This window comes from Botryllus schlosseri, chromosome 8 (genome assembly GCF_051294905.1).
Source record: "Botryllus schlosseri isolate E-star chromosome 8, Bs_hap1, whole genome shotgun sequence".
NCBI lineage: Eukaryota > Metazoa > Chordata > Ascidiacea > Stolidobranchia > Styelidae > Botryllus > Botryllus schlosseri.
This window is the reverse complement of record NC_137243.1, coordinates 11,853,737-11,878,786: the sequence shown is the minus strand read 5'-3', so window position 1 is coordinate 11,878,786 and position 25,050 is coordinate 11,853,737. Positions and strand designations below refer to the sequence as shown.

Genomic DNA, 25,050 nt, shown 5'->3' with positions numbered 1-25,050 from the left:
TGAGTATAAACCGAATTTCGGCAATGTTTTGCTTATGTGATACCTGATGATACACCTAAATTTGGAAATTTATTTTTATAGATGAACAGACGATCTGAATATATTGGTTTAAATTGGATTTCTCATTGGCCGCAGGATGGTGCCAGTGATCCACATTTGTATTGCTAGATTGCTGCATGTTCGTAGCCTTTAGAAACAAAGGATACGACAACGTTAACCAGCACGATAGTAATTAATAATCATTTTGATAAATTCATATTACCAAACACTGAGCCTTATCCATTATCCACTTGTAAACCATTGCCCCATGGAACAAGTGTCCAGCATATCTTGATCATAAGGCATAGATTGGATCATACGCTACGACCACGACAGTAGTGTAGTAGCCCACTTAATCAAGTGCTTTGCTGATATAAAGTTTTATCGTAATGGAGGCAGGATTGTGAAGATTATTACACAAACGAACAGGTTACTAGGGAGTTGGCTCAGAAATCGTGCAGGCGCTCTGCAGCCTGCACTCATGTGGTATCCATGGCTACGCATTTGAGCAATCAGCTGTATCTTTTAAATATTGTTATGTCATTGTTACGAATCAAGGACCAGCTGCCATGAAAATTCCAAATTCGAAAATGAAGACAGAAGATGATTTTCCACCACAAAGTGTTCTCCGAACTTTCGTGAAAATGGTAAGCGATGTTAATACGATCCGATAAAAACTTATGCCACTTCAACTATTGTATTCACTACCGATATCAAGTAAAAGACGTTCAAATCGTTGTTATATATTGAAGACATAATATATTATTTTGTGAGTTTCATATAGTATTTGATGATTCATCCAGGTGGGCGAATTCTCTTCTCATAATTCTTCGACTCCGCAGTGCGGACCAGTTGGGCTTCGGTTCAGCGATTGGTATTCATTTCTGGATTTGGACAACTTCAATTCCGATAAATTGGTGGCGAATTTGACTCTGCATGTAAGTAGACGGAATATACTTTCAACCATTACAGTCTTCATAAGACAGCAGCTGAACTAGAGGTCGATGAAAGTACGAAAAAAAAGGGAGCTAATCATGATGCATTCTAATTTAATGAGCCAAGCTAATCAACCGGCAAGATCCGCGATGTTACATCACTGTTATATTATGACGAAACCAGTAGGCATGATGCAAATAATCATAGTTTGCTGGCGGCGAGTTGATATATATACATCGTACCTATGTCACGGCAAAACAAATGGGTTTTTAATCGGCCAAAATATATTTCGTAGGGTGACGATGGAACTCCCGTCGTTTGGAAAAACCTGGCCTTCATCGCCGAAAACAACGACGGAAGAACGGTCATTATAGGTAAGAGTTACCCCTATCTATATTATTGAGCTTTAGGCTCTTTTTGTCTTCAAGATGGATTCCACATTTAATTCTGAGAATTAAAAGATATATATTAAAATGAAAAGATAGGAAGGTGTCGAGAAGGATAGTCTTTTAAATTGGACCCACCTTCACCCAGAACATGAAGATAAGAGGAGCACACTGAATTAAAAGTAATATAAGATAATATAAACAGGGCAAGCCATGGAAATGAGGAGTCGGCATGCGCAGTAGGGTACGTTGTTCAAATATAACTTTTTCCGGATTCCGGGGATTCACTGAATAAATTTTTAGGTTACCTAAAAAATGCGCTGCACACCAAATTTGGTTCAATTCCAACAAGTAGAAGCCGACGCAGAGTCAACTGGAATTTTTGAATTTGTCATACAGTCAACCCCATGAAATTGTTAAGTTGCATAAGAATTATTGCTCGTTTCCCACCGATAGAAGCGAATTTATTGCAGTTGAAAGTTTTGGATTTGCAAAAATAGCATTGACGATGGCGAATCCCAGAATTAATAATGAAAACTCGAATAAATTCGCGTCTAGGGGTTGGAAATGCGTCAAATTTGTTTTGCTTCGTTTTTTAGACAACTCAACAATTTCACAGGGTGGACAGTAAAATTTCAAGAAAAAAAAATTACGACTGGCTCTGCGTTGGCAACCTAACAATTTAATTAGTGAATACCCGAGATCCGTAAATAAGCTATTTTTGAACAACCCTTGCGCAGTCGACATGCCATATCGTGGTCCGATAAACTATAGAACGCGGTCCGCTACGTTTGCATTTGCAGCCTTGCGACAGGCGGAGGCCCTATTCAATTTGAGCCAGTTGATGTTTGCGCTTTACCACGGATCTTTGCAAGCCTGCACTTTCCTCGACCTCCAGAACAACCGCTTGCCACGAGACGTGCGAGAGCGCGGATTCACGAAGTTGGGTTCGTATCCTTCCGGTTTGGCGACACGTGCAAGTCAATAATAAGCCTGTCGATTTTTAGACGACTGCAACGTAAAATCGGGCACCGCTTACAGGCAAGCTCTGCACAGTCTGTGTTGGGACATTGTGGAAGCCGGCGGGCTGCCTGTCATATTTGCGATGATCGAAGTGAGCCATACTACTACCTGCGAGCAGAATTTAGGACACACGCCTGACCACTAAAGGCGGTCCGAAGAGTGATCGTCGATATTCAAGTAGAAGTAGCGATTTCAAAGACATGCCAAATCTAATTTAAGTGGAAATAGAAATTGAAGTTTTGAAAAGTACTTAAGTAAATAATTTCATAAAGCAGATTTGGTCGAGTACAGTTGATAGAGGGTTACAATTTTTTAAATTACAAGATGCAAATTCGCGACTAACGCAAAATGACTGACGACACGACGAGTTAGTGTACTTTTCGAAATATATTCGCTTACCGTGATACGGGTATTATTCTAGGGTTACCATATTTCCTCTTTTTCAAGAAAAAGTTTTAAAAATGCGGTCAAAAACTCGACCCCGATGCCGCGAACGCCATGGCGAGCCAAGACAATGCACGAAAAATACGGCGCGACGGGTAATTTGGGAGTCGAGATGGAGAAGATGATCTTTTTTTTTAGTCAACACCACAAAAGTAACCTAAAAAAGCGGACAATTCGGGAGTCGAGTCACAGTAGGGTTGCATTTAAAACAAAAATCAATTTAAAAAAAAACATGTTTAAAACAAGGCCGTTGTTTAAAACATGTTTTTTTTTAACCATGACGTCACGAATATTCAATTGTGACGTCATAGTGGATTAACGTTGACAATTGCAGATATAGGGTAAATATAGCTCCTTTGACGAAATATCAATACTGTTGCTGTTGAACCGACTATTTTGTGGGTTCCAACCATCCCATATCGGTATACGTCGGCTATATCGGTTGGCAATTGTCCGTAGGCTCATACAACATGTTTTTTGGAAAGTATTCACACAATTATGCCATAATTTTACAACTTGAAAAAACACTATTTTTTTAAAAGGCCCTTGTTTAAAACACTGTTCAAAACATGTTTTAAACAAATTGTTTTAAAACACCGTTTGTTTTAAATCAGGGGTTCTCAACCTGGGGGGGCGCGTGAAGCTCTCAGGGGGGGGCGCGAGAAATTGACCACGTCTGTATGAATTCTGACTAAGAATGTGCCTCACAATCATTCTGAGAAGACGATTGTTAAAGATGAAACTTATTTCGTATTCAAGAAATCTCGCCAAATTCCAACTCCAGCAGTCGCGCTCAACGGAGTAGGCTGATTTCAACTTCATTTGAGCAAATTTTTGATATTCTTTGAAAATTTGGAGCAATTCCCACAAGTTTGGGGAAATTTGTCAGAAATGTTAAAGACTCAACCACTGGAATGCGGATTCAAACTGGGCGTATCTATACTATTAGATCAGGGAAGGGTAACCTGTAGCTGTAGATGGGAATTTTTCGACCATCCCCAAGGGGGGCGCATGTCCAAAAAGGCTGAGAACCGCTGTTTTAAATGCAACCCTAAGTTTAAAAAATGATGACCTTTTTTTAGTCAACGCAGTATACTATTGGTCGAAAATTTATATAACCAACAGTTTTCTTTTCCGGTACTAGAGCTTTGACAATTTGTGAAAGTGTCCTCTTTTTCGGATCTCGAAATATGGCAATCCTAGTATTTCGGCCAGCGGTTGTGACACTCGTAAAATTGATGTTAACATATCCAAAATGACTTTCGTTTTGCCCTATGTAGAATTTAAAGTCGTCAGAAACAGCCACTCGAGTATAATTAGTACAAGCAGTCAAAACTACTTGAGTACTTCAAAAAAGTGCTTCGTTACTGACCAGTGGACGTCTCCGCTTACGGCCACCTACAAGTTGACTCCAGGCCGCAATCTTAACAAATCCGCACAATTCAGAATCCTGCGCTGCCTATCATCCGACAAAAGTGTCTGGACGCGCTTACGAACGTGCTGTGCGTGGATCACGTCGAATGGGTTCGTGAATAGAGAGAGTCCTGTGACGAAACACTCCGATTTTAATGTTTGTCGCCCGCGATCCTTTCAGCTAGTCTTAACGCGGCAGCCGTGGTTTCTCGACAAGCTAGTGAAAATGATCGAAGGCGGAGACTTGCAGTGCGACATGGTGCCCGCGATTAGCGTGTTAGACAGGCTGGTGGTGGTGATTTTGTCAGAACAGTGAGTGGACAGTTTTGTTGAGGCCCTTGTCGCGTAACTCAAGCCGTGTCGCGTCGCGCACAGCATGAAAGACGCTTACCAGCAGCTTCTGGACGCAAATTTCCTGCAGATATGCATCGAAAAACTGCAGGACGTGACGTACAGCCGCGATTCAAAACGTCAGCATTTCGTTAAATTCCAAACGATCGCCATGCAGGTAGATATTTATAAATGAGCGAGTCACCGATTTGACATTCACTGGGTTTTCTGTGGCGCTCCATATATTTTGCTATATTAATCTAGTGAGCGTGGATATATAATTAGTTTTTGACTCACTCGACCGCTAGCAAAGTTCGCGCGTATGCGGTTTCTACACGTTTTAACCGCCGCGTGCTATGTTCAGTCTGAGTAGATTTCAATATGATCATATTTGCGATCAGATCACGTCAAACCGGTACAGTAACTGTACACTTGAAAACCCCTGGTTTATTGCACTAGTAAACGTTGATTTCCTGTTGATTTCCTATCGGGCATACGGGAATAGCCTTGTCTTTTCCCACAAGTGCTATCTGGTTAGTTCCCTACCGAGTTGCGTACCAGCGCTATTGCGTTGTTTGAATGAAATTATTTTAGAGAGGAAAACTAGCGGTGGTTAGTAACGGCGTATTTTGTGAGATGTACAAGTATCTGGCACTACTTGCTCAAGCCGTGTTGGCTCCAGACTACTTCTACTTCAACAGTCGATGAATGTGCAATGCAGTCTCCACTATACACAACAGAATATAGTTTCGAAAATGCAGCTTGCACTTTGCATATTTGGAGACTGTCATCGGGCGATTAATTAATAAACTTCTGTAGCGCCCAATCCCAATCTCTTGTTCTGCAAAATCGAATATATACCTGAGTGATTCGATTCTAAAACATGTATTCGAGAATCCTTCATTATGACGTCATAACAGCATGATGAGGAAAGTTCAAAGATGTGCAATGAACAAAATTGTACATTTTATGCTCCCACAAAGAATATAGGACCATCTCTGCATTGCACTAAATAGAATTTGCTATTTTTCTCGATAATGCCTAGTTCATTTCACTTTGCGACAATGCCGTGGGTTGATCACGACTCTACAGATATGTCATTTCGACTAACGGACGTAGCTTTGTGCTTCATGTTTCTTTTGCTACGACACGACCCATGGAGATATCAAGGTTTCAACAGTAGAAGATGCTATCGAAACGATAATTGTTGATAAATCCCTCTAGTGACAAGGAGCGTCTAATTTCAGTAATCGGAAGAATCGTCTGTCGCATCCCGACTCGAATTATTATGCCCAGCCTGATTTGTAACTGTGCGTACTTGAGTAGTTTTACAACAGGTCATTTTCTGGTTCAGTTAGTTATGACAAATCTTGTAAAACTAATGAATACTGTCCAGAGTGTCAAGTGTGAATGCCTATCGTTGTGAGGAACACAAATAATGTCACAATGTTCAAAACAGACATCGGCATAGCGTTTTACAATCCTCGTCAATACCGGCGTTATGGCGCAAAGTAATATGACGCGCTCTTGATAGTAGTGAAACAATGATCTGAATACGCGTCCATCACCACTTATTAAATCATGCGGCTTGACAATGAGCCAATTTGGTTACGCAGGCGCTGGCTTTGCTGTGTCAAGACAGCCGGAGCTCGCAATGGAAAGATAGCGATCTCGACAGTGTCTTCGCGCATGCGTACCTTTGCACTTCTTCGTGGAACACGGAACAGCCGCTGACCGATCCGAAATGGGACAAGTCGGAGAGCTTTTACCGGACTATGAGTTTTAGCTCCAGCTCCTTGCTGTTCAGTCTCATCATTCTCGTACATTCCGTTCTGAAATGGTGAGCGCTTTCTCCCTTCGCCGTGACTCTGCATATTTTTTCTGGCATTTGCTTTGCGATTCAAGTCTTACTCAGCGGCACTTGAGATATATTCGATCTGGACCGAAATAAGTGAACTTTTTGTGCCACCCGGCGTGTCCGGTTTGAGTAACTGTCTTATCCGGATACCCGTCACGAATTAATCATCATTCTTATGACGTGGTGACTTTCAATACGTCAGCGAAGCGTCATATGTAGGGGTGCGCTTCCTTTCAACTTGTCTCGAGGTTACGTGTCTTGATTATCATCAAATTAGCTGTGTGTTGCGTCACTCGCGTGACACAGCAAAATTAATTGCACTGAGATTACTGTTTTCGTTACGATCCCATTACACTGACGAGATTTTTCGTGGCATTTTGGTGGTCTAACAGAGCTCTATTTCTCAACAGGCCCGGTAAAAAGGAGATTTTGCAAGACAAGGGACTGGTCTTCCAATATCAACTCTCCCGGATGATGACGTTGTCATTCTGCGAATCAAGGTGATCATTAATTGAATCCTGCGATATATACTTTGAAACACTTCGTCACACAGTACAAATACCCATGCGTAGTGTGTACATCTGCATTTAAAGTCAAATCAAATGGTTAAATATAAATATACCCACGATACTCTTCATTAAGCAATGAATGATTAGAAGAGATTCCAATAACGAGATCATGGAAATTTGAAGGTTCGACAATACCGCATTATAGGTCAAGAGACACACTGCAGAGATTTAGTCGACCCGTCGCATAATTTTAGTATAGACAGTGGTAGGTGGGCGACTTTCGAAATGTCAAGATGCATCGTTGCGACGGACACCAAATAAGTGTCGACACTGCAACAATTGTCGAGAAAATCAGTGATCTCGTGATGCAGGGCTATTCCAAATCGTTGTCATTGCAATTTCACGCGTAAAAACGATTCAAAACCGACTAAAATCAAGAGCATAAATAGTAAATGGTTTTTGGTTCAAAAGTGGAAGTGGAAGTGGTCTGAGAACGTCCACCTGACTTACTTAAGTAGGCTACAACTAGGTAGAGTAATGTATATACGATCACTAAAAATAGGCATACTCCGTTTATGACCACCTCTGCATTTCCACAGTACACACGACAATTGCATCGTGTCCTTGGTATAAATATCGGTAGTATTACTGTTATGTGAGTTCATCACTGTCTTTTGAACAAGTTCATCTCTATTTTAGCGCTTCCGATGCCAACTCTCCAATCATAAAGAACGCGGCGGAGTGGCTTTTGAAGACTCTTTTTGTAGAAGGTAATAAGTCCAACGCGAACATAAGATTTGTGTGACTTATTACAATCTTGGGAGTTAGTGCAAAATCTGGTTGGAAGCTGCGTACGGAGCTTCTAGCATTGATGCTGGTATAGTGGTATGTTATCAATAGGGCAAGTTTTGCTGCAGTTAAGTCCGTGAAAAGTTGCATTTATTTTTCACAAAAGTTGCAGTAAAAAGTTGCATTAAAAGACCACATTTTGGTCGGTTGACAAAAATAAAAGGTCAACTACCCAGTTCCGCTCCCAAAATACAGTTTTCCATCCACATTCTCTATTGGTTTACTAAAAAAAAGGTCAACTTTCCGGCTCAGCTCCCGAAATACCCGTTATAGAGCAGTGGTTCCCAAACGGTGAGGAATTCAATGGTTTCTGGTGGGGAATAGACGCATTTGTTCAAAATTATATACAGGACATATTCACGGAGACACATGCGCAATTACCGTTACCAGTTAACTGCTCTGGAATGTATGTATCGAAAATTATATTGCGTGATGTTCACAAAACCTCATTTGTAACTCTGGATGGCCAGTAATCATGGCGTCACAAACGCATCCAGCACGACTAGTTTGACGTGAAATAATGCCATCGCAAGATTTTGAGCGTTACTGGTATCGATTCACAATACGTTTTATGTTGCATTTATAGGCGATTGTCTTGCGTACTGGTGTGGTTGTGTGTCTTGTGTAGTCAAACCAGCAAATGGCTGCTCTGTGATGACAAAAGTGCTGGGTAGTTGGGAACAGGACCGTAACTGCCGCACCCCAAACCCCCCAATGATGGGGCGGGGGGCGAGCTCGAAGGGGCCCGAATTTATTTCGTGAATTAACATAAATTAAAGTATATTCTTTTTTAATTTATGCCACTTTTTCTAAAAATTTTCGCGCTGGGTGCGCGATTTAATATTGCCAAATATCTAATTATTGGGTAGCCTACCCTTCCCCCACGAAAATACTTTTGTATTATTTGTCAGTAAAGCAATACCAATTTGAAATCGTGTGTGCCTTTTAGTTTTGGCGATTTCCATATCTTTTGACATAGCATAATGTAACGAAGTCAATATACCAACGGGTCCACCCGAAGATGTTCAATTCTTATTTAGGTGTCCTAACTTTTCCAACACACCTCACTCAGCTCTACCGGTAAATCTGATTACGTGAGCAGAGAGGGAATAAAGAATTGATAGCAAGATATATGCAATTCCCGATCATACCGATCTATTTAAAAATACTACCAAATATTTCCAGTGATTTGGTTGCATGAAAAATCGAATAAACTTTCATGGAAAATCGAAAAAGTTGCATGAAAAAAAATTGACAAAAGTTGCACTATAAGATTCCTTCAAACAGCTTAAAACAGCATTCCACATAACTTTCGAGTAGTTAGGAAGCTGCCGGAAGCTGTAAAAAAAAGTTGCAAAAACTTGCCCTAGTTATCAATTTCGCGTTACATCCTTGGTTTAAATCGATTTTCAATCGTTCTTTCAATACCCAGTACCATCGGGCATATCACGCATGGCAAACCCTCGACCCCAAAGTCAAGTCTCTATAGACTAGGGTTACCATATTTTCGTGAAGCAAATTCCGGACACTCTTTAGCGCCCACTAGCGGATTTTAAAATGAGGGGCACCACATTGACGGTCAATATGACGTCACACTAGCAAAGCATTGCCCATAGGAATGGAGTGGAACATAGGTAATGAATTGGGCCATCTATAATGTGAGCTCTGGTGATTGCTACTTGCTAGGGTCTGCAATAGATTCCTCCACGGGCCGTATGAAATCATCTGGCGGGCCGTGTCTGGCCTGTCAGGATTGTGTTTGACAGCCCTGCTGTACTGTTAGGTCGGTGCGGCTATCTGTTTATGTGTTTTAATCAGGCCCGAAACAACATTTTTTCTGCCCCCTTCCGCCCTAAAAAACACTGATCTCAGGCCTACCAGAGGGTAGTCGATGTAACTTGTTGGGCACTTACTATATGCATTTGGCTGTTAAATTTTATGTATGAATTCTGTCAATAATATTGATTCTTCCATATATTAGGCTACTATAAAATGCACCAGCATGTTGCACATCCGGTGATTTCTAACCTTTCATGGTCGCGACGTCATTTCCCACTTGAAAATGTTCCGTTGCAAAGCTCAAAACTTGATATGCTGATTACTAAAATAATTCAGCTTGCCCAAACTTACTCACGGCCTAGGAAGCTGATTACGTCCAACATCTTCGCGATCCCCAGATAAAGACGAACGACCCCAAGATTTGCAACCACTGCCTGTGACTGAAGCATCCAACCGGCCTCAACCAACTCTATGAATATACCGTTAGCTTGTACTTGTGATTACAATCAGACTTATTTCAGTAAATGATGGTTATTTATATTTATTTAGATTGTATTTTTTGGCGAGTGTGGTGCCTGGTGCCCATACTAATATTATTATACGTTGCATTAACTCGCGTGCGGCGCGAAGAACAATTTTGAATAGCATAAATCCGCTTGAAAATAATATTGTTTATGCTGATTTACGAAAAACTTTTGAGCCTGCTTCAAGCCTTCAAAATTCCGGACATTTAGGCATAATTTAGAAATTCCTCCCGGACGCAGATTTTTCAGTGAAATTCCGGACATGTCCGGGAAATTCCGGACGTATGGCAACCCTACTATAGACCCGGATCATGCGAATCATCTATGGGGGCTGTGTGGAGTCAGAGGACATACTATTAAAATACTCTTACTTCGACTACATTAAACTCCAAGTCTCCAACCAAATGTTGTCAAATGTTACTAAAAGTGTCATCGTAGTTAGAAGATAGTAATTTTTCATGTAGGTGGACCTTCACAAACTCAGCTTCTTTCTGCGAGCACAATTCTTTCAAATTGAAAAATATATAAGGCGATCACTTGGTAAGAATAATAACAAAATGTAATATTGATGAAATTTGCCGAGTATATTTACAAGAATGTCGGAGCTTGAGTTGGAATCAGTGTGTCTAAAGTTTCTGGTGTCCAAGCACGAGCCGGAGTCAGTATATTGAAAATTTCTTGTGGCGATAGTAAAGTGAACCGACTCCATAAGCCTGGAATCATCGAATATCGTCATTATGTGTAACAAAATATGCGTATGCGTTTCGATTGAACCCGGACAAACGCAACTGACAGCTCCCACGTACGAATATACGTCGCGGTCAACGGTCATTTTGCGATGCCAAAGTCACGCAGCTAGACTACGTAATAATTTGACATGCAGTGCGATTACTTCCCCTCTCGAATTATACATATCCTTCTATTTAAAACGAATGATGACTGAAAATTGCGACTCTTTTCGATAGCGGCGAACAAATTCTCCCACTGAACGTCATCGCATATGTCATCCGTTATGACGTCATAAACGTTTCACTTCGATGACTTGCAGCGTCGCTATTTTTTGCAGGAGATCGCGCGAAAACGCATCACGCGCCCACCGAGAACGGCCTGCTGACGTCGGTGTTGGATCCTTTGTCTGAGCTATGCGAAAAAGTTTACCGCGAGTGTTCGTACAGAGGGTGCGGCAGGCGCGAGACTGAGGTTGGTGTGTTTTCGGTCGCTGCGATGTATTTCTACAGATAGGCCCAACTGACCTACGTAGGTTAGTTATCTACGGTACTCCAGTGTTGCACAAGCTATTTTTAGCTTGGGGACCGGTAAATATCAAAACAAAAATCTTGCGGACCGGTGGACCATGAACAGCTCAAATTGTAACCCAAAATGTAATAACTACAATTGTACGCAACTCAAAAGCAAGTCTTGATGAGAAATTGGCCGATGTCTTTTTCATAATCATATTTTGAAAGAACTGCGACTTCGCTGTTTGCTAGCCTCTATTATCCTACCAAACTGTGGAAATTTAGCGAATTTTGTTTAGAAAGTGTGCTTAGCTTTCACATATAACTGGTGTTACACGATTGCAGGGTAGTTTTCAACAGTTCGGTACAACACTTCCAGCATCGTGACGTACACCATGTTCAAAGTAGACCATGAACTCTATATTACAACGATGCACAAAATACGTACCAAATTTCTACATCGATTGTGAATTTCTGATTAATGGTCAAACGTACAACTACAACTCCTTGCATTTTGCGATTGAGATATATATTTGCAATATATTTGGCGGACCGGTGGGAAAGTTGACATAGACCGGTGGTTGCGAACCGCTGGTGTATTTCATACAGCCCAAAAATATTCGTTGCAGTCAAATTTGGAATGCCACCGCGAAATTGCTGGCACATTATACGAGTAAGAAAATGCGCGCTCCAAACGTAGAGTGGCAATCCCTCCGCAGTGATACCAACAGAGCGTGTCAGAAACGATGTACTCCTACTTTTTCGGAGTACCTAATTAGGTTTTGTCGACTTGCTCCTCTTCATCGAGTGATTATGATTGTAGACTACTTCCACTTTTACGTAGCAGTTTTCAGTTATTCAGACCAATAGAATACCTACTTCTGTACTCACTTGTAAATCGCTACTTCTACTTGTAATTGAGCACCGAAGATAGCTCTTTTGACCATCCCCGACATCCACACATAGCCAGAGAAGGCAAAAGGCGCCATTGCACCCTTCCCTAATTTCTGGCTTTTCATCTTGGCCACGCCTTTGGATATCAACAGAGATGGGGAATGCATTCATCGTTGGTATACGCAAGTAGAAGTAAAGGGAGCGCCGCAAAGCTTGTTTTCGTAAAAAAAACTGTTAAGTAGAAGTAGGAATAGTTCAAAGCAATGAATCTCAACCTTGGCTCCAGCGGTTTGGATGTTGAAGGTGTCGGAAACGCTCATGGGGCGTTACGGGGGCGCTGGACTGGGGGGGGGGGGTATTGGGACGCTGGAGAAAAAATAGCGTCGCAGTAGATGGTGCAGTCGGGACATATGATTAGTAGAACAATGGTTCTACATATCCCCGAGTTCTCATTGCAAATTAACATTCCACAAAATCTGTCTAATCTCGAGATTTTTCGTCGACATATACACCGACGTGGCTTACAACATGTTTCCATGAATGCCTTGGTTTTATAATTCATATAAAATGAATTGCGTGTACTTTTAGATGGCCCATTCCCGTTAAAAACACTCCCGTCGCGCTAGCTCAGCTTATTTTCCACGAAATCTTTCGAACTGGGTATTGTATCCTGCAGCACACGGCGTGTCGCAATCGAAGAAAGAGGTGCTGTAACACTTTTGAGAGTGAGAGCATATTGTTCTTTAAAAACGGTTTGAAGCTTTCTGGCCAAAATTATTAACTAAATGTACTTGTGCTTGAGTTTGAGAGCTACAAAATTAAATGGTCAGAATATTTCTTGATTGCACCATAAAGGATAATACTGTTTAGTGTTGTGACTCACAACCAGGACTGTGGAGTTGGTGAATTTTACCACCGACTCAAGCTCCGACTCCGACTCCAGACATTTTCAATACATCGACTCCGACTCCCGAGTCTTTAAACGCACCGACTCCGGCTCCGACTCCAACTATTTTCTTAAGAAAACTCCGACTCCGACTTCAACAGTATTACCAATTTACTTCGAAAATTATATGCCACAGTGACGTTTAAATAACTATCATATAATCATTAGACATATGCAAACATATGATTACCGATGACATACAAAGTTGTTTCATTGTGGCACAGCTCGAATTATTCACTATGCAATTAACATGAATGAATGCATTTCTAAATATCCTTCAGTTTTCATATTTCATAAGTTTTTATAACATGGTCTCTCGAATATCCTAATATGTATGAATCATTCAAACATGACATATATCCAATCCTGTATGATTAAAATGTAGATAAAACAATCGAAGTATAGCTCTTGTGTATGAGTCAGTAACTATACAGGGATGCAACATACTAATTTTCTCATCACACACTATACTAATTACAAGAACACACACTCTCACTACTAATAAACATTGGTCAGAAACGAAATTTAGGAAGTAGTGAAATAGCACGTCTTGTCTAGTCTACATGCACTTACTCAAGTATTCAAGGATTAGGACAAGCAGTCTTTCCTAATCATTTGGTCGACCCAAGCAGCTAAGCTACACTACAGATATTTTAAATTTTGTCAAGTGGGAAGCAGCGATTGGTTATATTTACATCAATTTTACAATTTTACAAAACCAGACGATGTATTTACTCTGTCACATTATCATGGTATAAATCCAAAAATTGCATCAATTTGTAACTGCATCGCGAAGATGCATATTGCGATTTTCCTCCTCTATGCAACTGAATTGTAATTTGCAGATAATGTCCAATATTATCTATACCAGGGGTGTCCAACCCTTTTGGCGAAAGGGCCACATGAGGTTTTAGAACCATTGCGCGGGCCACTTTAATGTTGATGACCTTTTTTTAGTCGTCCGATAGGAGCGAACCGAATTATGTAACGTTGAAAACAAGACTTGCATCACTACGCTTTAAAATTGATACAATTATGACATGAAAACTGTGTGTGCAACTGTGCAGTGTACATTCATGTCCTGGTCGCGCTAGGCGCGAAATTTTGAATGAATGAATTCGATCAATAAATATGTTACTTGCATATAATGGGGGTCGCCACTGTATACCACTGGACTCATTTGGCAAGGACAGGATTATTGGGCGTTGAGACATAGCAATATCGAAGGTTTCGCTGAACATGCCTCTATAATTTTATGCAAATGTTTCATCGCCGACGATCTCGCTGCGAGCGCACAAGCGAAGTCGCATATTGGACGACACCCGACACGTTATCTCCTAATTGCGAATATAGTTAGACTCAATTCTGTAAATTACGCGTATTTGTAATTTTCGGGAGGGGGCTCCAATACTAAATGCAGGAAATCGAGTGACAATAAATCAAATTTCAAGTCAAATAAATCTGCTGCGAAATATTCTACTTTATGGTCATATTGGAAGATCTGCGATAAATGTGGCTGGTTCCTAACTTCGCCAATGCGTCGGAACTGATCTTTTAATCATCATCAAATTTCGCGGTCTGGCTAATCAAATTTTGGTTGGCCTTGCAATTTTACCTGATGTTATAACTAATTTCGAGAATTACCTCGCAGGTCACACAAAGCCTTCTCGCGGACCACGGGCTGGCCGCCCCTGATCTATATCGTTACTAATAACAGTGATTGATGGTACATAAAAATCATATTTTAGTTATTATTAGTAATTTAAAAATACCTTTGAAAGCAATTGTTTTCATAATAAAGAAGTTGGAGTCGGAGTCAGGGCCATTTTCACAAACTCCGACTCCAGTCAGTATTTTTTCCACGACTCCGACTATGACTCCGACTCCATTAAGCGAAAAACTCCGACTCCGACTCCACCGACTCAACAGCCCTGCTCACAACCTCACCTAAATGTTATATAACAAGGATTGCTTTGTTTGGAATACATTCATTTCAAAGCTAATGACTGGGTGCAGTACTAAATTCTACGTGAGCAAAGATCTCCACCCTATACTCATATTCTCGAACCAGGTGGTATATGAGCCGGTACCCGATGGTTGTTATAAAAACCTTGATTCACAATTATTACATCGTTAATTAATCGGTTATAGTCCTCGGGCGCGACGCGCTTTAAGCGCGAAATGTTTCCAATAGTCACGTCCCAACCCGAAAATATCGACCGGACTTCGACCTTTATCTCTTTTTAAAACAGCCATTAAAATCTGGGGGAGGGGGGCGTCAGACCTAGGCAATTTGTGAAAAGGGGCGCTGGAGGTCGAAAGGTTGAAAACCATCTGGTTTAAAATTATAACTGTTCGAGTAAGCAGTGCAACTAGGCAAACTAATTGAGGACCCCGAAACAATAGGACTACTTCGTTACTGAGCAGTGTCCACCTCTGGATAAAACTATTCAATATTCATTTCATGGGTCTGCGGTTTGTCATATAAATATAAAAGTCGCTGTTCCTGGCGAATGGCGACTGCCCGTTTAGAGGACAGGCCTTCGAAATCGTCATTGTTTGAAATAGGTTGCTGAAGCGCGCTTGCGCAGGTTGATCGAGTTCACGCGCTACACAGCCACCGACAAGTGTCTATTAACAATCGAACGGAGTCATTCCACGCAAGCGTCACTTTCCCTGTCTGCAACAATGCAGCGTTACGCACCGGCAGTATTTTTAGAATAATCAATGAGTATTGTTGTCAACGGTATAGGTTGCCGCAAACTGTTATCGACGCAATATTTTTAGATCGGCCGCTGGGAACTTTGCCCGCATTGCATGGTTGCCTGCTACTGTTCAGACGCATGCCGAGTATCGGACGCATCCAGCAATCATACTATGGCGAAATGTCGTTTCCTGTCTATGAAAGATTCTTTATTCGAAAATTAACGTTTACCCGAGTTTCGGTGTTTACATGCAACGAACCCGTAATGCAGTGTTTCCTTTGCAGTATTATCTAGAGTGCCCTGTATTTTGTTTCATAATTGTACGCATAGCATCAGTACAGAAGTTCCCGAAAATCTATGACTGTTCGTTTACGTATCGGTATTACTTATTTGCGAGTCAATTATTTACTATCTTATCAAAGATGAAATCCTTCTGTTTCTATTGAAATATATTTCATTACCTTTTGACTATATCTCTTCTCTTACACTGCTTCAGTGGGATATCGGAATTCGTGTCAGGTCGTAGAAAATGAAAGGTTTGGGGGTAAACTTGGAAGTATTGATGGCTGAGGGGGTTTCTTTCTGAGTTTAACCTAGTAGCGTACTTCGGGCGGGGCATCGCATATCCCTGGCAGTGTTTTATGGAAAGAGCGAATTTGTAAATTAATTTCACATGAACCGTCACTAAATGTTTCTATGTGGTTAATCTGTTCGACGACTCTGCACCGATATCGCATCCAAAAAAGAGAAACGGATTTGGTCAATGTCAACTGTCAGTTACTGCGTACCAGAGGGCTGGTCACAATGATTCGAGAGCTCGAATCCAAATCAAGTACAACTGGTAATGATCCGAGTATTAACAGATGTTTTTTAGTACTGGAATGATACGGTACATATCACTTTCCTCTGAGTATCTTATCATCGAGAATTATATTTTAGATGACGTTTTTCCGAACGTGTAAGCATTGAACCTCAATTGGTTGTATTGCCGTTGTTTGAAGTACAAATAGTGTGATCACTATGGTCATTTAGACTAGGCCAATTTTCATCATTTTTATTCCGTAGCTTCCGAATTGCAGCCCAGCCCACTTCTAGGCTTTTAGAAGACACCGCTTACGCATGAGATGGCGAGGAGCCTAGATAAACCTCCTACACTTAGGTAGGCATTCTGGAGTCGACCGTGGTCGTACTTGAACCCGCAACCCATTGGTGTTGCAACTGTGGATTATACCACTTCCGCTATCTCGCCAATTAGCTTTATGCTCTTCTCGCATCACCATATCCATACGTGAAGTACGAACTCGAAGTGAAGCTACGTACGTTAGCGAAAATGACATTTCTATCAAGCCATAATCAACCCACGGCACTGTCGCGAAGCTTAATATGATGGGTATGATCGAAAAATGCTAAGATATCTTAATTTGGCATAGAACTGGTACAAAAGGTACATATTCATAATTCCTATATCATCCATACTTTTATGGAATCGAATCACACGGGTACTCGATTTTGCGCAGTGCCAAAATTCACTTGTTGATATCATATACCTGAATCGCCCGGCCTATACTAACGAAACAAGGGACTTGTTGAACGAAGGACATTACGTAAACGTAGTGAAGAACATAGCACCTGTGCGTACGTAACGTCGAAAGCTTTCGAGGCACGCAACGTGTATCGACGTTCGTTTTGTTGTTGAAATGCCCGGGGATTCCCAGGCGACGTTAGCCAGTGAGTTGCGTTGATGAAGAAACTTTTAGGTAATCGACAGACACAATGGATTGTTTCTACTGCAACAGTAGGCTAGTAGAATCCATTGCTAGATAGATAGGCACCGTGGTTTCTCACGCTGTGCTATTTTTATCTCGTCATTGGAACTCAACGACAGTAAGTAGGATACGAAAAGCGGGAATTGCATTAGTGAGACCGTGGCGTTGGGACCCCGGGAAATTCCGATCCCCGAATCCCGGAATTTTAAGCTATTTTTCTGATCTCGATCTCGGGAGTAATCCAATTCTAATCCCAGAATATGTAGAAAGCGTCTACCACGATTGACGTAGCGGCATATCTCTAATTTTGCTCTTGTGGTACAATATTAGCTGATTGTCTGGAACACTTCACATTATTGTGATGATAATACCTACTATGGCATAACAATGAACTACGCCAGTGCCCCTCGGCCTTCATAGGAATGGTACACTCTTTTTAAGTATTCTGAAAACCAGCTCACCTCAGTCCACATAAACCACCGAATCCATAGTATTCCTAAAAGGATCAAGGATGAGCAAGCTGCAAGGTGTAGGAAATGCAAATACTGATTACGGGAAACATTTGCGGGAAAGTATTTCCGCCAACCTCTTAAACTTGCTGCACGCCTGATAATCTCATTTGTGATTTTGTAAGGTATGGTAAATCATATGAATCAGGTTTGCTTCGTAACTGCTAAAACTTCATAGCTCACATCAACCGAATGGTCGTTTGAGATGAAAGATCATATTCTGCCAGCTCAATTTAATCGCCAGCAAGCCACTTAGTCATCGGGTAGTCTTATTGATGAAGCGTATTGGTGTTTGTTTATCGCAATTTTGTTAATGTTTGCAGAAAAGATGCAGATTTGTAATAGAAAGATCAGTCCGGGTAACCAAAATCAGAAACCGCCGAAATGGTGATAGTATCGGTGATCCCATGTTTTTGCGTTTAGTATTACAATATATAAATGTGGATTGTGCAGCATCGTCTATATTTTCCTACTTCGCTAATCCCGGGAAATCTCCGGATTGAGAAGCAAAAATCTGGCGAAATACCGAAATCCCAACCCTAGCTGAGAGTATAGACCAGTGATGAGCGTAGGGTTGCATCTAAAACAAAAATCTATATAAAACAAACATTTAAAACAAGGCCCTAATTTAAAACATGTTTATTATTATTTTTTTGTTTGTTTTGTTTTTTCAATCCATGACGTCACGAATATTGATTTGTGACGTCATAATGGATTGGCATTGAAAAGTGAAAATATAGGGTAAAAATAGCTCCTTTGACGAAATATCGGTACTATAACTGCTGAATGAACCGACTATTTGAGGGTTCCAACCGGCCCATATCGTTATACGTCGACTAAATCGGGTGGTAATTGTTCGTAGGCTCATACAACATGTTTTTTGGAAAATATTTACACAATTATGACATAATATTACAACTTGAAAACACAAATTTTTTTAAAGGATTTGTTTAAAACACTGTTTAAACATGCTTTGAACGAAATGTTTTAAAACACCGTTTGTTTTAAATGCAACCCTAGATGAGTGGATATTCATTATTGAGAATCCGAATCCGTCCGACAGCTTGAGTCTCTGAGGAGCTATCCGTCCGAATCCGAACAATCTCAACCCAAAATCCATGCGAATCCGAATAATGCCGTCCTAAATCCAAAAAATCCGAATCAAATAACTTTTCCGAAGAATCGTAATTGTACAGCTGAGCTGCGAGTAGTCTTTACAAAGGCTAGCTAGAGTGTTACTAATCCTAGCAGAACGTGTTTACTGCATTTCCGGTTGTCCAGTTGACGATTTTTTTCTTTCGATTTGAAAGTCACGTCAAGTCACGTCTGGTCAGAAATATCCAGAAATATCCGAAACGGAAGTTACAGCTATCCGAAAACATCCGAAACAGAATCTGCAATAAAATGCGAATCCGATCTGACTGTATCAAAATTGTCAAAATCCGGTCCGAGCATTATCCGACTCCGTCCGATGCTCATCACCGGAGTAGACTCACAGTCCGGTTCAGGATCCGGAGCCGGAGCAGGATTTTATTGATTTTTAACGCCGCCAGACTGGGTCCGGATTTTGAATTTGCGCTGACGGTCGGATTTTAGGCGGATTTTTCTGTTGAAATATGAATATTTAGCAGTGTTTTGGCAGGACTTTTTTGGATTCCGAATTGGACATTCACTAGCCGGTTTTTTCGGACTCTGAATTTCCAATTGCCAGCCGGATCCGTATAGATTCGAATCCCGAGGTTTTGAAATCCTACCATCTCTAGAGTAGAGTGAAAATTTGCCACTACAGCCTTCGTTCACATCAGTGGGTTATAGTCTGTAATTAGGGTATCCCACGTACTCATATACCAATATAATACACTAAGGAATAACCAATCTAAAAGCAGTTGCTGTCCAGCAATTCGAAACCACCACCACATTAAACCAACTAGGAGCCGCGAGTAAATTATTTCGTGTTAATTTAATACACTTCGAAAATGCATTAAGGACATAAATCGACATTACGACTTTGTACCAACTTGTACCCAATGTTACGCAACAAGTCCGGCCTTGCGTAGCCATTTCGTAGTGCATGTTGCCCATCGGTTAAACGAACTCGCAGGCTGAAGCTGAGAGCAAGGACGGGCAAACTGCGGCTTGCGAGACGCATGTGGCTCTCTGACGCTGTGATTGCGACTTTTTAATGATTGCCATTTTGCTAGAGAGGTTGAACCTGATCCAATTTATGTTGATGCACTTTTTAATGTTGTTACTTTTCTTCTCGCTTACATAACATATGTGAAATTTCGGGGAAGGTGGCACAACAGGGTTAAAACTTTGCAGTTGAACTCTCGAATCGAGTTCACATTCCCATTCCCATTAACGTTGCACGAGCAACAATGGTGCATCAATCAATGACACATCATTGTGTTCAGCAATGAACTTGATGATTGATCACGGTAGCGCAGGTCACGTCCGTTTCCGGGCTAACAATGGTGAATACGGCTCTTCCTACTTGTATTGTAATGGCTAGCAATAACTGCAGAGTTTAGCTGAATCAGCCTGATTTCACCACATGATAATAAGGTTCATTCGATAGCCTACATTTCATTGTGACGGAATGAATTTTTGTGTTGTGGCTCCTTTAAACCTAAGATATTTGATATGCGGCTCGCGCGTGAAGCAGGTCTGTCAAACCCTGCTATAGATTATCGACGACTATATAGAGCAGCGGTCGCCAACTCAGAACGGGTCGCGGGTCACTTTTCCAATTTCGTAGAGCCCAAGGGCCGCATGGATTCAGTCAGTACAACGCTGTGCTCTCTAACATGGGCGACGGGCATATCGCAAAAGAAATATTATCTTATCGTAGAAATATAAATACAACAAAAGTATCACGATCATCACTTTCATTCTATTTTGAACTATGAGCTGCGCACGATACCTAAAAATACTTTTCAGCGACTGAAGAATCGATATTGAGGTTAGCTATACACGGTCTTCACTGGAAATCTATCTCGTAAAGATTGATCATGTGGGGAAGCTCTGATTCGTTTTCTAATCGCCTCGGTCTTGGCAGTGTCTGGGCCATTCATATCAGCTAATTCTTCCTCCGTGGAATGCTATTACCATCGCCGAAGTCGTATTAGCTAGTGAGGAATACTGATGCTGGGGACTGGAGAATAGGTTAATTTGAACAACAAAAATAACAACATTTTTAAACTGAAATCAATTTCAGCATTTGAAAATGCTTTACTACAAGATATCTTTTCAAATCTCAAATCAGATCGCGGGCCGTTAAGCATGACATCACGGCCGCGTGTTGGTGACTCCTGCTATAGAGGGACTGATAATAATTATATTGAATAATACCCCCTAATATGAAATTTATCTTATTTGTACCCCCAACTGGATGAGTTGACTTATAATGTATTCGTGTTTTTCTTCGCGATGCTTCTCGTCGTGCCGCTACAACTTGTCGTGTTGGCGTAATAAGTACCGAGCATATTGGTTCTGTTGGCATATTTCTTTCCACAATCACAATTATCAGTAATTCACAATAATTTATAGAAATGAACCAGAGACTCGCCTTTCATCACACAGGACTTTCTCACTAAATGTATCACGGGCCGTCCGTCACATTACAAATACGTGTTGGAATTTTCGACTGCCTCAGTATCGGCCGCACAGCAGATGAAATTAATAATCGACTTGACAATTGAAAATCCAAAGCAATGACCAAAGGATGACTTCAGCAATACATGTACGATCTGGGCGCACAGATTTGGAATGTTGCCATAAGGCTATATCCGAAGAGCGTCAGGCAGAAAATAAAAATATTTTTAGACATCAATGAAATAGAGAAAGACCTTAAAATGTGGATGCTAACTGCAGCTGGGTAAACATATTGTTTGGTTGTTCAGCAGTGGAAATCGGTTGCTTCCTATTGTCATGAAATAAACGCACATGAAATACAGCGATATAGACCACCGCGACTCAACGCCATGCTTTATAGCAACTGCATTCCATGCTTATCTGTAGGCTATATATATACGAGCTAATGTCCTATTGCCATACACTTGAACGAATAGAATCACTTCTTTCACACTAATCCACGAAAACGATGTACTTCTTATTATCAAGCATTCTCGTATCGATTACATACGTTCATTGTCTACCGGTGGGCAAAGATTGCAATGTGATTGAATCCGTTGTACCAGAGGAATGCCGAAGCATTAAAGGCGAAAATCAGACAGACGTATGGATTAAAAAGTATGAGACATATTCACGATGTATTTATTTCTTCCGATTCTACTGGATTTGTGACCATAATTGATCAATGAAATCCGTTCTATAAGGAGAGAGTTTAAAAAGAGATAACAATATACTTTAAATTCACAGAGAACAATGTCGAGAAGTCTTTGAGGATGGGTATATACAGTGGTCGGAAAGAATGCTAGCGGACCCTAACCTCACAGCAAATTTGGACGTAGTGTACCATGTTGAAGGACAAGCGACAAGGACCAGGCGCAGTGCTGAACGTTGTCCGATTTTCACAGAAAGCTACATCAAGAATGCAACGGGAATTCAGCAACGAAGCATATCGCCTTGGAGATACCTCGTGGACTTTGATAACAACAGGTAAATATCATGGACATAGGTGTATATTAACTAACTTATCTTGAACGAATTTATGTTTCAGACATCCCAAACAATTGGTAGTCGCGGAATGCCTGTGCAATGGTTGCATCAATCTAGAAACAGGATTTGAAACTATCGACGGCAATGCACACAGCAAGCCGATAATGTGGCTTGTAAATGTTATAAAGGACAATGTCTCAACGAAAATACCCATTACAACTGGCTGTTCATGTGTTGCTTCGATAAATCAATTCGCGTCATAGAACCTACACGGGTTCAGGCTGGCTCCAGCGATATCTAGATTTAAAATATATTTTATTTTGTTAGATTCCATTATGCTACCGGAAGTTATAGTGCTGTATAAATGAAGTCTACGCACACTTTATATCATTCTTCATAATAATTTATCAATAACATACAACTGCCGAATCGCAAAGTATTTTTGTTATATGAATATTTTCTATTTATATGTATTTACCTATTTAATAAAACAATTTCTTGTAATTTCTCTGAGCTCCAGTAAGATGAAAGATTGCTGTAGAGCAGTTTTACCCAAACTTTATTTCTGCTTTCACCCCTGGACTTGAATAACGTAAAAGCGCCCCGACCCCCCTCCAGCGTCAAACTAAATGACGAGCCGAAAGATTTTCTGTATTTAATACAACAAATGAGGCTAGTGTTTTGTCATCGTCCGTAGGATATTGGGTTTGAGTTTTGATAAAGATAATCCAAAATCAACACGCCCCACTATGTGTCAAGTCAGTTTCTGTGGTCAGTCGGAAACGTTGTAACGGCACGCTCCAACAAATATGAGCTAGAAAAGGCAATGAGGTACTCTTTATTAACCCGTTGACGTATTCCGTATCAAGAACGGGTTGTATTGTATTAATGGGCACAACTCAATGGAGCTTATCGCCTGTTTAACGCCTTTCAACCTCTCTCGCTGTCATTCATCAGTCGCTCTCACTCCCATACGTTCCGATCGACTTGTAGCTCGGCTCACTGTTTTCGTCTACGCTGTCTAATGCATTGCTGTTGCAGCGAGGTCATTAATCAATAAGCGTCGAGTTATATTTTCATCTGAACAAGACACACACAATGTACAATTCGATAAGACACCATGCGCTGTAATGAACAGATAGGAGGATGCCGAACGACGCGCAGTTGCGGTCTTTTAGACAGACGTCCACATCGGCCTAGAGCGCCCGATGTCACAATTCTTTTCGATATCGATCTTTTTGAATCCGTGGCCTTTTCTAGCTCTTTCCATTCCTTGTGAGCGCTTTCTTTCGTCGGATCTTTTTTTCTTTTTTTTTTGCCACCGTAAGACGACGTGGGAAGAGGAGCAAGATAAACCTCGGACGGGAATCCGTGGGAGAGGAGCCAGATGAACCGCGGACGGGAATCCAACCGGGGCCGCCCGATTAGTAGGCAGTCATCATCGTCGTCACCGCTACCCTACCACCCCCGCGGTCGGCGACGACATCATCAAGAACGGTTGACACAAGATATTGAAACTGAGGTTGCAGTCATGATTGTTTTACATTGTAATCAGCTATACCCAATATTTCCATCCTCTAAAATTTAACAGAATGGAATGATTATCCCGCCAGGAGTTCTAATAGGAATACTCCCTGATATCAAATGGAGATGTCCTCATGTAGTTGACTAGGATGATTGCTGTATACGAGCGGGATTCGTGAAAAGCTCAGGCAAACTTGAAAATTGGAAAATTTCACTTCACACTAAGTTTCGCTGATTGAGCTTATGACTGAATCTAGACAGTGACATTTTCGACTTTATCAGATTTACTTCATTATCAACAAGCAGTGATAAATTAGACTTATTAGATGCGGGTGATAAGCGCGCCAAGTATACGGTATCGCTTCTTGCAATCAGAACGCCATGCCCAAAGACGGTATCGCTGTTTCTGTTCGACACTAGAGGAGAGGTCTGGCATATTTGATAGATCGATGATCTTTCAAGTCGGCCAAATGATAGTTGGACGACGAGGACGCGCGTGTGTTGTAGCCTACTTTGCGCTTTTGATTCCGAGGTAAAGAAGTCAATGGAACTGATCTTTAAACTTGGCAATTTCCAGTTTGCCCAAATCTTTCACGTTAGGACACCGAATCGTTTGAACAGCGATTTGTTGAACGCACAACCCTGGCTACAGAAGACCGGATGTTATAGTTTTTGCATTAGATTGAGTGCGTTATTACCAGCAACCTCCCAGTAGAGGATGTCATATTGTAACTTCTATAGGGGTAGTGTGAACCTCA

At 41.1% G+C, this 25,050-nt stretch overlaps 2 protein-coding genes across 2 annotated transcripts; both read left to right on the top strand.

The window, feature by feature from the left end:
• Positions 1 to 527: 527 nt before the first annotated feature.
• Positions 528 to 16,344, top strand: LOC145444339 (uncharacterized). Its single transcript, XM_080322308.1, has 13 exons — positions 528 to 686; positions 843 to 977; positions 1,271 to 1,349; positions 2,165 to 2,308; positions 2,369 to 2,475; positions 4,275 to 4,352; positions 4,423 to 4,553; positions 4,617 to 4,749; positions 6,188 to 6,411; positions 6,840 to 6,929; positions 7,638 to 7,708; positions 11,157 to 11,290; positions 15,956 to 16,344. Exons 1-13 carry the CDS (start codon positions 609 to 611, stop codon positions 16,094 to 16,096), a joined length of 1,545 nt encoding a protein of 514 aa, XP_080178434.1. The 5' UTR covers positions 528 to 608; the 3' UTR covers positions 16,097 to 16,344.
• A 5,850-nt stretch (positions 16,345 to 22,194) lies between these two features.
• Positions 22,195 to 23,272, top strand: LOC145444149 (uncharacterized). Its single transcript, XM_080322071.1, has 3 exons — positions 22,195 to 22,399; positions 22,529 to 22,768; positions 22,830 to 23,272. The coding sequence occupies exons 1-3, from the start codon at positions 22,251 to 22,253 to the stop codon at positions 23,029 to 23,031; spliced, it is 591 nt and encodes a 196-aa protein (XP_080178197.1). The 5' UTR covers positions 22,195 to 22,250; the 3' UTR covers positions 23,032 to 23,272.
• Positions 23,273 to 25,050: the final 1,778 nt, after the last annotated feature.